The sequence below is a fragment of the Arvicola amphibius genome, chromosome 6 (assembly GCF_903992535.2).
Source record: "Arvicola amphibius chromosome 6, mArvAmp1.2, whole genome shotgun sequence".
Classification (NCBI taxonomy): domain Eukaryota; kingdom Metazoa; phylum Chordata; class Mammalia; order Rodentia; family Cricetidae; genus Arvicola; species Arvicola amphibius.
This window is the reverse complement of record NC_052052.2, coordinates 32352026-32366278: the sequence shown is the minus strand read 5'-3', so window position 1 is coordinate 32366278 and position 14253 is coordinate 32352026. Positions and strand designations below refer to the sequence as shown.

Genomic DNA, 14253 nt, shown 5'->3' with positions numbered 1-14253 from the left:
CTTCAGACCACTGACAGCCTCCCACTCGGTCTTCAGCCCCCTGCAGCCCTGCTGCCACCCCCGCCACTTTCCCACTTTCCAAGGGCGCTAGCCAAGGTCAGAGGCAACTCCAGAGCTAAATCCAAAGGACACTCACTGCCCTATGCTTATCTCGCTTGGCTTCTCCTCCTTCACACTCCTCCATCAACTTTCATTGCCTCCCTTATTCCTGGCTCCCCTCTTATCTCCCAAGGGAAGCTCCTCCCAACAGCTAAAGTCAGTTCCTGGAGATTCTTCTGCCTTGGCTTCTTGGCTTTATGATGATTCCATCTCCAGCTGCCCCTCAAGGGGGCCAGACAAGGCCATACCAGGCCTTCTCGACATCTTTCCCTGGATGCCTGCACACAACTGACTTGGCAATTTTCAACTCACCCTCTCAGACCTGGGCCTACTCTTAGAAATTGGTCCCACCATCTACCCAGGCCTGGAACCAGGAACCCAGAGCTACCTGGGCTCTCAGAGCGAGGTAACTGAGCAGAATGCCACCTAGCATGCTCTTGATCTCTCTCCCTTTCTCCTCTCCACAACAAGGTTCAGGGCAAAGCTTGCTCTTGCCTAGACCTACCACATCTTCCCCCCACTGCTGGGATGCACTTCCACCCCACTTTGCACCAAGGACTTCTATGAAATGTGAGTCTGGTGACGCCATTGCCCTTAAGCCTTTCCTTCCCTGCGCAGCCAGGGTGAGGACACCTTATCAAGGATGAAGACTATATATCCAGGGGCATCTAAAACCTCTAACTTTGAGAGCTATTTCTAGAGTTGCTGGTTAAGCCCATGGTCACAAAGAACAAAACAGGCCTGAGAACCACCTGTGACCACAGCAATTGAGAACTCGCTTAGGCATAGGGAAGTGTTCTATGTACACCACTAACAGAGATAACCCCACACCACAGGAGAATCCATTAAAAAAAAGTTCATCGGGGTCCTTGAAGACTACCAGAACTGGAAAAGACGAGAGGATTCCAGGGACCAAGAAACCCAGGGCCTGACCTTCCAGCTCGTACTTCTGCCCCATTCCAACAGTGCCTTCCTACCATCTCAAAATGGGGCCCAAACCTCCAAAGTTCAGCTACAGAACTTCACATCTGCATGGTCCTGAAATCTATGTGGTCACAGGGAATGGAGGTTAGGTTCCAAAGGTTGCTGGGCCAGCGGCAGGCAGTGCCATTGCTGCCAGGAAAGAACAAGGCTATCTGGGGTTCCAGATTTGGGACTTTCTATGGTAGCTCTTTACCCTAATCTTTCTACCATGGGTGAAGGGAACAGAAAGGTTTAGGGCAGGGAAAGATGGCTCCCTAGGAAAGCATATTCTCATCCGGCCCAGGCAGGACACCAAAGGACAGACAGGTCATAGTTTGCTCATCACAGTGTGTGTGTGTGTGTGTGTGTGTGTGTGTCTTAAGAAGCTATTTATCACCCCACAGCCTCAGAGTCTACCGCGGTGAGAACAAGTACATTAGCCAAGATCCACTGTTACACTGAAACACCCTTGACCCTGGCCTCGCCAGGTGGGCAATGTTAGACACTCTAAGCTGGATCCCTGGGCCAAGTGGCATAGGAGACACAGCCCTGCCAACTTAGCAGACACAGGAGCCAGAGGGAAGCAGGTAGAAGGCCAAGAGGGCCAGGTGGGAAGTAGGAAAGAAAGGAGAGGTCCTAAAGCCTCCAAAAGCCAGGTTTAATCGGGGCTCATCCAGTATACCCTCCTCTTGGCTTGGTTATAGGAACTGCCGAGGTGCCACTGTGGCAGATGCCAATAATACTTTAGATCACCATGCTGCCCAGCATCCATCGCTGCCCAACAGATCTAAGCAGAGACTCGGTGGCATCCCAGAGATGACGTATCTGAATATGACACCCCTGACTTCCCAGCAGCACCAGACTGACCCTACACACCCAGCTCAGGCCGCCAACTCTCTTGCTCTTCACAAAGCTAAGGTATAATACCACCTGCTGTAAACCTTGTGTCACACACACACACACACTCTGTACCACCACCTGCCTGTGAATTCCACAATCCAGATACTGCCTGCTGTGCACATGTGTGTGCGTACACATCCTGATGCACACATAAAGTACACACCACCTGCTTACATGTGCCCCTCCCCCACTGCCTGAGGCACACGCATGCACAGATCCCGCTACACAACTGCTTTGGTATGAGTGCACTCCATACCAAAGTGTTGTGTACACACAACGCTTCACACACACGCTCACACCACTATAAGCACACCATCTGCTTTGTCCATGAAAAGACAAACACTAAGTCCCTGAGCCTGGCCCACAAGACAAGTCAGAAACAGTCTAATCAGCTCACAGCCTGATGATTCCCAGGAAGATGATTCCCCATCTTCCTCTGGGCATTCTGTGTCCCTTCCAGAACCTACCCAGTTACTAAGGCTCCACCTACACCTTTGGATATTCAGCCTCCCCCTAGGGTGTTCCCCAACCATGGTTCTGCCTGGCCTGGACTCGGCAACCCCTTGGGGACTCTATCACCTCCAAACTGAGCTCAACATCCTTACTATCCCCCCCCACCTTTGAAGGGAAAGCCCAGAATCAAGGCCTGACTCCCCTCCCCCACCCCCGTGAGGGAAAATGTCAGATTCCCTGTCTCAGTGGCGGCAGCGGGCGGGTTGGAGGGGGAATGATTCAGCCACCGCCTCAAGAGTGTGGAGCGAGAAGAGCTTTTCCTGCCATTACCCGGCGAGGGAGAGGCTGGCGCGCTAATGGCTTCAATTACCACTCAGACAGGAAGGTACTCGTCACAGCCTAGGACAGGCCAGGCCCACCCCCAGCCACCTTGTGCTGGACACCCCACCTTATAGACAGGGACACTGGCACATGGACTGACCATCCCAGGACAGTGGGCTAAGGCTCACATAGTCACACCAGTAGCGGGGCAGTCGTGAGGGATCTGGCCTGGCAGTGTCCCCAGAGGCTGCAATGGGAGAAGCATGAGCTGAACCTGGGGTGGAATGAGGCAAGGGCCGAGGGCTCCCAAAGGAAGTATGATGCTGGGGTTCCCTATTTAACATACATTGATCCTGTACCTGGACCAGGCTCCCGAGGCGTTCTCCTGCCACTCTGAAAGCACCTATCTTGATGCACAGGCTTACACCCTTGTGTGTCTGGAGGTGCACACGTTGTGTAAGACATGGGTAAAGGGTTCAAGCATTATTTCCCAGCCCCCAAACCAAGTTCGTGTCCTCACTACTAAGCCTCTGTGGTGGTCTCACAAGAATGGCCCTGGTTCTTCCCTGGTGCCACCCCAGCACTCCAAAAAAAGCCCATCTTTTCACCTATTTTCTACAAGCACCCCAGCTTTCCTGGAACCCTAGGAAGGAGGAATGTGGAGGACACGGGGCAGGGTTGGTCTAGGATGCCTCTCTGAGGTCCCAGCCCCTGACATTCCTTTCTGCCAAGCCTTAAGCTGGCCAAGGTTACAAAGACCCATAGGTCAGCATTTTGTCTTGCTGGTGCTGTGTTTCAGGAGCAGGAGGGGCTCACGAGACCCACAATTCCAACCGTTCTATTGTAGTAGAGACTTGTCCCACACTCCAGACACCTTCCAGTCCCCAGAGGCTTATAAATATACATTCTCAAGCCCAAGACTGGGAATAAAAGTATGTGTCTCGTACTGGGTTCCATCCCCAACACCATATAATAGTGAATAACCCCTAATCCATGAAAAGAAACTCTTGACCAGGAAGGCCGTTCCTAATGGCAACCCTCTGCAAGTGGGAGCCTTCTTCCCCAGGCCTTAGATCCAAAAGCATGAAGTTGCCAGGGCAGTGGGGATGTCTGGGAGGAGTTAGCTTTCCATTCTCACAAGGAGACTGCTCCCCAGCTGGAGAGCCCCAGAAGATGCCGCAGGGGCTGCAGTTCTAGTCTCTCAGACCTCCACTCAGATGCCAGGCAGGGCACATGGCTCTCTGCAGGCGCAGATGCCAACAGGTTCAAGTTTGGGACAGAAATACTTTTTCCTGAGTCACAAAATTGAAGAAATGGAGGTCAGCAATGTCAGGAAAGAACCTTAGGACCAATGATTTCATCCCAGTGCTGGCTGTCTGGGCTCTCGCTCCCCAGATGGAACGGACGGACAGTGGGGCTAACACAACCCAGATGACACCAAGTGGCAGCCGCTCGAGTGTCTAAGCTTTAGAACGCAGAACTTTCAGGCCCACTCACACTGAAACCCTGGGATGCACTTTACATTGTAATTAAAGCGCCACACTAGCTTGGACAGTGGGTACTTCATCCTGGCTCCAAGATGGAACAAAGGAGGCTCAGAGACACAGTTACCAGTCCAAGGTCCCTGTCTTTACCATTGTCATCTATGGCCCATCTACAGGGAAGGGTCTAACACAGCTCCGTGAGAACCCACTGATACACACAAGACACACAGATGCAAGAATTACTGAATGGATGCGTGTGTGAAGGGATAAAGTCAAAGCGTAAAAATGGCCAATGTGAAAAGATGTTCAACTGCTCTTGTAATCAAAGAAATGCAAATTAAATTGAGATGCCATTTTTTTGCCTATTAACTTGGCAAAGATTTTTTTTTTAATGGTAATTTCCACTGCTGGTGAAGATGTGCAGGGAAGAGGCCCTCTTATGCGCTCTCTGCTAATATAAACTGATATAATCTTCTAGAAATATCAAAAGCTTAAAAATGCACGTGCCCTTTGACTTTAGCAATTCCTCTATGAACCTAGAATACAGAATGATCGGCTAAGCAACATTATCTTTAAGGACATGTATGGCACCCTGCTTACAAAGGCTGAAAGCTGGGAACATATACACCCAACAAAAAGGGAACAGCTACATAAATTAGGCTGCTTCCATATGACAGCTTACCCACAGCCATTAAAAATAATGAGGCAGAAGAATATTTAATGGCAAGGAAAATGTTCACGGTATGTTTTTTGAAGCAATGGCTGGGGAGATGACTCAGTAAAGCACCTCCTGAGCAAGCACGAAGACTTGAGTTCAGTTTCCTTGCACGCGAGTGAGAGGCTAGGATAGGCATGGCGGTTGAGTGCCTGGAACCCCAGGGCTAGGAAAGGCAGGTAGAGATAGGTAGAGTCCTAGAGAGCCCCAGGCAGCTAGGCTAGCCCAATAGGTGAGCTTCAGGTTCAGCCAGTGAGTTTGTCCTCTAACATAGGAAAAATCAAAACAAAATCCAAAGTCATGGAACAAATATATAGACATACATATACAAATCATACCGAAAATGGGCTACCAAGAAATAGCTAATAGCGGTAGAGGTAGGACGGTAAGAGATCATTACTTCTCCCTATGCTCTATCCTATGCGCAGTTTTTTTAGCAGTGAACAGATATCGGTATTGCATTTAAAAAAGAAAGCAACAATCAATGCGGTATTTTGAAGACGCACGTCCAGATTCATGCAGCCATTGTGGTTAGGGTTTAATCCTGTCACTTCCCACCATACCTGTGGTTTTCTACATCTTAAGGAAGGGCCCATGTCTCAGCCCGATCCTCCAGGCCCACTGAGTAACTCTCCTTCTCCGTGCTCTCCAGCTCACGAGAAGCCTCCAATCGATCACTCAGAGTCCTGGACGCTGTTCCCCATACACCCTGGGCCCTAGCAAAGGCCTAGAAGCCAAGTGTCCCCATTCCTTACAGAATTTACTGGACACTGAATGAGGGTGGCACACATCAAGTGAGATTCTGGGCTTCGTGGCAGTTCAGGGAAAGCGTGTGAGTAAGTGAATGAATGAGCGAGCCCCCAGATGAGAAAAAGACACAAATATTTTCACACAGAGCCCAGTTCCTTGATCTGGGTACCGGGAAGACGCCGACACCAACTGCCAGGCTTCACTGCCACAGCCGCAGAGCCCCAGGGCCGTGCAGCTGCTGCACCTTCTCAGCTCCAGTCCCTCAGCTCCAGTCCGACCCAGCTCGGCAGAGCCAAAGGTCAGCCAGCACACAGCTGGCTTCAGCGCAGGCTAGCGATCCAGGCCTGGTCAGCACTGACTTTCACCCACCCCAGGATGGCCATCCTCAGCCCGCCTGGCCACCACGCCGTGGCCCTCTCAGCACGTACCTTCAAGCACCGAGAGCTTGGCGCTCGTGTTGATCTCGCCTAGACTGTTCGTGGCTGTGCACTCATAGATGGCTTCGTCCCGCTGCACTCGTAATGGCTGGATCCGCAGCACTGACCCCGCTCCATCGTCAAACTCAATTACCTGTTACAGGACAGATGCGGTCATACCTGTTAGACATGTGGGGATCTACTGGAGACGCTTTTCCTCACATCCCCAAAAGGCCCTTGAGGGAGATTAGGAGGAACAAGAGAATGACCACACAGAGAGCAGGCCAACCCTAAAGCCTACCCAGTCCTCCCAGCCGGCCAAGGACAAACCTCAAAGCGCTGGGAGCTGACTTTCTTCCCCTTCTTCATCCACGTGATTCGAGGCTTGGGTTCCCCTGTGGCTTGGCACACGAAGGAGGCCACCCCTCCTGACAGCCCAATCTGGTCCTCGGGGACCTTAACAAAGACAGGTTTGCCTGGAAGAGAGAGAGACACTAAATCATGGTGGCATGGTCACATCAGGCATGATCTAGCGCTGCAGGTAGCAGTCCTTGGGGGCAAGGGGCAAGAAAGACTAATGAAAACAGTAATAATACCTAACTTTAATATAGTGCTTAGTAAGAGCCAGCCCCTGTTCAAAGAGCTGAGCCCTTAACTCTTTGAAGCTGGGGAGGTGGGCGCTGTAATTACTGTTTACAGAGAAAATGGAGGTGGAGGGAGGTCAAGGTATTTGTCCACTGTGGCACAGCTGGCAGAGAACAGTCTGGAGTGTGGAGGGGAGGGGGGATCCTTGCCTCCACGTGTCTCCTGCTTCTGATTGAGATTCCAAGCTCCAGGAAAAACAAAAAACAAAAAATGTACTGGAGAACTTCTTTCTGGGAGGAGCCCCAGACTCTCCTAAAGACTTCCCACCTACCCAAAGCCTTAGGCAGACCCTAGGACTCCTTCTTCCCCCTCACCCCACATTCCACCAGCCCCAAAGGCCTGGACATTCCAGCTCCTGAGAGGCTCTGGATGGCTTCCCAGAGGGATGCTTTCCTATAACTGCCCCTCCCACCCCTGCCCCCACTGGCTTGGCAACTGCCTTCCCACAGCATGGGGAGCTCCTGAGTTCCTACTCCAGAGGAGGAAAGGAGCCCAGACAAGGCCCTGCCACACCCTGGTTTACATGCCAGGGCTGACCCACAGCTCTTATCCCTTCAAGTCCCACCACCCAGGGTCAAAAGCCCCGAGAAACTGGGCTCATTGAGACGTAGCAATGCCTCGTTAATCCTGACAGGGGATCCATTTCCTATTAATCAAGCCAATGAACAGCTCCAGGAAATATAGTGCCTTGGGAAGGAGCCCTTCAGACTACCTGCTCGGTGCCCAGGAGCTCAGGCCCCCATGTGGAGTCCTGGCAGAAAAGCACCCACTCTGCACCAGGTACTTTATCTCACTTCCTCTTTTACAATCAGTGCCTCTACTTCATAGGCTGAGAGACCAAGGCATGTGGTCTCAGTCACACAGCCAGTGAGTACTAACCAAGACACCAGACGCAGCGTTCACAAGAGACTACTGGGGGGCCTTGTGAAGAGTGGTGGCAGAGCCTGTCACTGTTGGCTGTACTTGTCTGACAGGACCCTCCCTCTCCACTACGGTCACCTCTCATCTCTCACCCTACGGTAGCTCCCAGCCCATCTGCACTGCCACCACCTTAGAGCGCCATTTTCCCTCCATGGGACAACTTGCTGACTGAACAAGCTGATGTCCCTGCCTGTGCCACCCCACCCTACCTCCTCTTTTCTCTATTGAGAAGCCAGAGAACAGCCTCCTCCTGATCAAACCTCCTCAAAGGCCTCCCACTGCTCTTTCCCCCCCCCCCAAAAAAAAAAAAAAAAAAAAAAAGCAAAGCAAACTCCTATCACAGCAGACAAAGCCCTGCCAGGTCTGACCCAACCATTCTCCTGGCTTTAGAGTCCAGAATATGCAATGTTCCCCACAGCCTCAGGGCCTTTGCATAAGCTGCATCTTCTCCTAAGAACCTCTTAGACTACCCCTCTACCCACTAAACTCTTACTTAAACATCATCTCCTCAGACACCCATCCCATACCCCTACCCACCCGCCCCATTAGCTTAGTCCATGGTTTTAAGCACTCTGCCTCCCACAGTGGGCTCAGTTTCGGCATGCACATGAGGCTACAACTTTCCACCTCTTTGCTTCCCAAACAGCCCCTAACCCTGGACAGGGCAGATCCCACGTCTGTCCTGTCTCCTGCGCTGCTGGCCCACTGTCTGATGCAGTTCCTAACACCCAGGAGTGCAAAACGGAGAAAAAATGGACAGAGGAAGGGATGCGGGGGTGGGGGTGGGTAGAGACTGGGGCCTCCCGCATACACTTTCCCTCCAGGCAAGAGAGAAACCCAGGGAAGAAGTGCCCCTCCAGGTCCTGCCTCAACGTGTCTACAGTGAAACCTGTCGAGAACCTGAAGAACCAGAAAGACTAGGAGTGTGCTGGGGTGAGGTGGGGAGGGGAGGGGCCTCCCGAGCCAAACAAAGAGCAGAGAGGCTGGGCAGGTGAGCCAGGTAGATCATGAGCAGCCAGGAGGAACAGGCCTGGAAGCTGTGTGGAGCTGGACTGTGCCCAAGGCCTGGGGCCATCAGGGAGGTGGAACTACTCCTCTCCCTGGGGAGGCTGGACAAGCACCTGGGTGCTGCCCAGGATCAGACAGGCAGTGCTGCTCCAATCCCACGCTACCCAGGGTTGGGCTCCCCTCTATGGCAGGCCTTGCTTTGTTCCGCACCAAGGGGACACTCACAGAGCTCCAGAGCCCCTTATTCCAGAGGCCTAGGTAGTCCCAGGTCTTCTTGTTCCTCAGGAGACGTTCTGGGAGCACAGTCAAACCTTGTCTCTACACTGTCTGCCTAAACTTGCTCCTGCTGGCCTCTCCAAATTCAGCTTTTCCCTTTTTCTTTTATTGTTATTATTTTTTATTTTTTAATTTTTTGGTTTTTCGAGACAGGGTTTCTCTGTAACCTTAGAGCCTGTCCTGGAGCTAGCTCTTGTGGCTGGCCTCGAACTCACAGAGATCCACCTACCTCTGCCTCCCAAGTGCCGGGATTAAAGGCATGCGCCACCACCGCCCGGCAAGCTTTTTTCTTTTTTTAACAAGTATCTTGTATTCACTTGCCAGGTCAGGCATTACACAGAGACTTTAGCTTGGGTCCTGGTGCACTTAACCCCAATCCAGGCCTCTGAGTGCGCCTTGCACTCCTCATCAGCCCCTCTTCCAGAGAGCCGAAGCCTGGCCTACCTCACACTGTCAGCTGGGGTGCCAGGCAGGCAGGCAGGCAAAACCTGTGACCACTCTGCCCTGGGCCTGCTCAACTGGTGTTGAGTCTAAACAGAACATTTGTTTTGCAAAAAAAAAAAAAAAAATTGCAAATTTTATTTCTGTGTGTGTGTGTGTGTGTGTGTGTGTGTGTGTGTGAAAGTGTGTGCATGTGCTCCATGGTGCACACTGGGGAATCAGTTCTCTCCTCCATCACGCGGACTCCAGAGACTCAAATGAACTCTGGCCCAGTGCTGAGGGCCTTTACTGAGCCATTGTGTTGGTCTGTGATGAGAACTTCTGAGTCCAGAAAGCAGGGTACCTCTGAACATGCCACGGCGAGCTTTGTGTCACAGTCATGTCCTGTGTCACCCAGCCCTGTGGGCAGTTACTCACAGTGGGATATCCTGGGACAGTCTTTACATGTCAACACCTGACCCTGAAGATGAAAGTGACCAAAGGAAGGGACTGGTTCTGACTAGGGGAGCACACCCCCTAGTGAGGCCGCAGGAATGCAACTCCAGGGACAGCTAAACTGGGCCACCTCCAAGGCTCCTCCACAGGGAGACTGACTGCTATTTTGTGCCTCCCCTGAGGGGCGCATGTACACAGGCTCATAAACAGCACTGCACACGGAATGAAGGAGAAGCACACACAGCGGCGAAGGGCCACGAGGGCAGGGGAGTTGTGGGAGAGGTGATTTCCCAGGCCCTGAGTGGCCAGCGAGCTGGGGACTCATTAATGAGCTCCTGTGACTGCTCCGGGCAACCTTCCCCAGCCCAGTCCACTCAAGGGCAATCCTAGTTCCAGGAGGCACTCAACAGGGGGAGCACTTAATAGGTGCCAGGTGCCTTGCCCACGTGACCTCAGTTAACCTTTACAGGTAGGAGTGATTACTCCTGTTGTGCAATAGGAAAACAGGCTTAGAGAAAGCACTTGTGCCGGAAGCTCCAGAGGGCAGGGTCTAGACAGGCCACCCATAAGCACAAGAGGGAGGACCCTGCCGTGTTCCAACATCAGGGGCTCTGGAGGAGGAGAAACGCATAGTCTTCAGGCTCCTGCTCACCTGTGCCTGAATCCGCTGCACACCACCCATCCCTTGAGCTACCAGGCGCCTGTGAACTCCAGTGGCTTGCAAATAACATGGCCATGACCAGGACCCCACTTGCAACTGATCTTGGGGTCCTGTGGCTGTCCCGTGCTATCTATCTGAAGGTCTCACTCTGGCTTTCTCCTAAAGCTCAGAAGCCCAGGGACTCTTTCTCCCTGCCAGACTCATTTCTTTGTTGGGCAATACTCTATGTTAGCAAATGCCCACTCAACGTAAGGGGCCCTCTATTCCAGGAACCCTCCCAAGATATTCAGGCCACTGCCTGTGCCAGTGCTGCCCAACCCGCTCCTGCTCTTCTATCAAGCTCTCCCCTGTGCCCAGCTCAGTGGGTTCTGTCCTGTGACAGGTCTGAGTGGATCCTTTCTATCCAAGCACCTAACACACACGAGACCAGCAGAAACCTCTGCCTGAGGGCTGGACCAAGACCACCTCTATCCCCATATTCACATTCCCCCCCTCACCCTCATCAAGACACAAAACCCTGGGCTGGGGAGACACTGGATGAGGTTCCAGAAGTGCACATCCATGTAAACAAGCATGCCTTCGTACCCGTACCCAGATTTCCACTGGAGCTGACTAGGCATTGACGCTAGGCCTCCAGGCTAACTCTTGGCAGCTGCTTTTCTACCCTGCTTCTCTCCACTCCCTTCTGAGGCCAGGGCCCCCATTCATTTGTCTCGTTAAGAGGCCTATAGAAACACATTTGTCTGCTCTGCGCTTCACTGCTCTGGTCGTCAATTCTCTGGGGGCAGCCGCCCTGCCTTCTGCAGCAGCCCTGTCCATGTCTGGCTGCTTGGCCCTAGCGAGAAGTTTTGGAAGTTCAATTCAGGCCTGGCCATGGTGGGGAGAGATTCAAAAGTGAGTGTCATTTAATGGCAGGCTGGGAGAGCAGACTCTGACCCCTGAGGCTGACTCACCACGGCTCCTAGCTGATGTCTGGTCCACGGCCCTTGGCCTGGCACAGTGCTCAAGTCACAGCACCTGGGGGTCCACCCTTGGCAGAGGCTTCACCAGGTTCCCACCTTCAAGCACCTGCTCCATCTCTGTAATTGAATTACTAGGGAACCAGCAGGAAGGTTCCTGGAAATCCGCCCCTCAGGCAGCTCCACCTCACTCCTCCCCGAGTCCTACAGAGGTCAGGCCTGTTCTAACCCTTTTTACTTATTCCCCACCCCCTCCAGACCCTGAACTGAAATGTCTAAACTCCCAGCCTGCCAGGGCAGACAGACCTAGGGCAAAGTACCACCAAAGAATACTGTGAGGAGTACAGAGGACCAGAGCGTGACCCACACTGCTCTAGGAAACAGTGTCAGCTGAGTCAGATCTGATCAGGGAAAGAGTGGAGAAAATGCCTCGCCCCCACTCCTTTGTTTGTTTCTGGAGACAAGAGTGTCAAGTAGCCCAGGCTTGTCTTCAGTTTACCGGGTAGCCAAAATAATCTAGAACTCCTAATCCTCCTGCCTCCACCCCTCAAGTACCAGGATTACAAGCCTGTGTCACCACGCCTGACAGTTAATGAGTGTTTCAAGCAGAAGAAATAGGAAGAACGAAGAACCTGGATACAAGAGAGCTGTGCACGCTGAGAGGACAGAGCATGGCTGGTTACAGGTGGAGAGGCAGTGAAGGGTAAGTTAGCAGACAGCAAGATACTAACCCTGACCCCAAAGGCAGTGGGAAAAGGAAGGGCTGGAGGAGAGTTTAAACTGAGTATCTTAATGCAACCAGAGGCTCATCGTGGAATACAGGATGGGGTAGAAGGAAGGGACTAGAGGCAGGGAACCAGCAGAAGGCTGAGCATGCTAAAGCCCAGGCAGAAGCTAAAGGAGGCTTGGCAGAAGGCGCTGGGTAGAGCAAAGTGGATGCATTCCAAAGACACTCAGAAGGTGGAGGCCACAGAACTTGGAGATGGATTACATGTACGATAAAAGGGAGGGAGTTGGGAGGAGGCCCAGGTTCCTGACTTGGTGACCAGGTGGGTGGTAATGCCAGTTAGAGAGAGAAAACTGGAGGCAGACAGGAGGGTGGGGCCGAAGGGTGCAGGCTGGGGCGTGCTGGGTCTGAGGCAGGAAGAAGGCAGCTATTCTCTCAGGCCACACTTTCTCAACTCAGTGCCATGTCCTCCCCAGCCGTCTGGGGCCCTGAGACTGTCTGAGGACTGCGGGAAGAGTGACAACAGTCCTTCAATGTCCAAGAGCCACTGACGACCCCAGGCTGGTGCTCACTTTCTCTCCAACCTAGCGTGTGACTCCTGCCTGTTTCTGTAGCTGCATGTTCTCGCCCTCGGCCCCAGCCAGGCTGAGGATCACCCCCATTCCCTTTTCTAAAGTTCTCCACCTAACTTCTCCTCTAGGCCCCCAACCCTGTACTACCTTGGCTACTCTCCAGTGAATGGGAACTCTCCCTCCCATTCTACCCTACCCAGGGCTCAGCCTCTGAGGACAAAGGGAGGGGTGCTCCAGGGCCACCCCTTCTATGACTGGCTCCTGAATTATTAATGAGCCATTAAGAGAGAGAGCTTTGGTGAGAAGAGGCTCTTGTCTAGAGACCTGGAGGAGATAGAGGGATCCCTATGGCCTGCTGGCCTGGGGCCTGACCCCTCAGGTTGGCCCTGGAATGCCTCTGGGTTCAGGACAGGCTGGGAATAGACCCTTCCCCCAAAGGGACCTCAGCTAAAACCTTGCCCCTCCCCCCAGCCTGCAGATTGGCTAAGCCTGTCCTGTGCTCCGCCTCCCACCAGTAACCAAGCAGTGGTAACCATGGTGACAGGGCGGGCTATGGCCAGTCATATAGTGCCAGGCAGGGGGAAGGGCAGCAGCAGGGAAGAGACCAAAGTTCAGAGTTGGACTTGGGTAGGGGACAAATTGTCCCCCAACACCGAAACACTTATTTTCCTTTCCAATCTCCGTCTCCTTCCTGCAAGCCCAGTAGCAATCTTCCCCATTTTCCAGGGACTGCGGGCCTGGCTCAGGAAGGGTGTCCTTTGCCTTGAAGGTCCCTAGGAAAAGGGAAGGATCCGGGTAACTCAGCTCTGAGCCCTCCCTGGATCTGGGGACACATCTGGTGTGCTATTCATGCTTCCTTCTACATGGGGCCTTCTACAGAGATCTGCAATGTGGACAGAGCACATGTCTACACAATTCACACAATCCAAGACACAGCTCCCCAATTCCATAAAACACTTAGATATTCACGGTTCTGCAGAGCCTAGGGGATACCCAGGTGCTCCACAGGATGTTCAGAGGCAACAGAAGGAGCAGGTACGCCTTAGAGGGGGCTTTCCCATTGGGGGTCTCTAGGACAGAAGGACTAGAGGGGTAGCTATCTAATCATCCTGTTTCTCTGTCCTAGGACCTAGTCCTATATTACATTCTAGAGACCTGCTAGAAGGCATGCTGCTTTTCACCCCGGCCTATCTGTATGATGAGGAGTCAGACTTACTGTCGCCATGAGCACCTGCCATCAAACCAAGCATCACGAGTGCAGGCACAAGAGGCACCATCATCCTCCCTGGGGCTGGCTCTGAGGCCTTCCAGGGCTCTAACTCCACAGCCAGCCACAGCCCAAGACAATCCACCTGTAAGGGAGAGAAGGGCAGAAGGGCATTAGCTGGTATCCACTGTGTCCTTCCTACCCAGGCTGCCTCTTGGCCCCCACTCATCCTTACCATCCATTCAGAGCTGACTGCAACAGTCCCAGCCTGGACTGTGCAATCGTCACCCAAGTTCCTTC

At 52.9% G+C, this 14253-nt stretch overlaps 1 protein-coding gene across 4 annotated transcripts in view; it reads right to left on the bottom strand.

Moving 5' to 3' along the window:
* Positions 1–14253, bottom strand: part of Ptprf (protein tyrosine phosphatase receptor type F) — an 83643-nt gene that overhangs the window by 55939 nt on the left and 13451 nt on the right. For 3 of the 4 annotated variants that reach the window (XM_038334093.2, XM_038334095.2, XM_038334094.2), the window contains exons 3-5: positions 13963–14098; positions 6432–6577; positions 6114–6255 (exon numbers count right to left, since the gene is read on the bottom strand). In XM_038334093.2, coding sequence (XP_038190021.1) covers positions 6114–6255; positions 6432–6577; positions 13963–14026 — 352 coding nt within the window. In that variant the 5' untranslated portion in view covers positions 14027–14098. Of the gene's footprint in view, positions 1–6113; positions 6256–6431; positions 6578–11441; positions 11596–13962; positions 14099–14253 lie in introns of those variants that run through there. The other variant, XM_038334096.2, reaches the window with a different exon arrangement.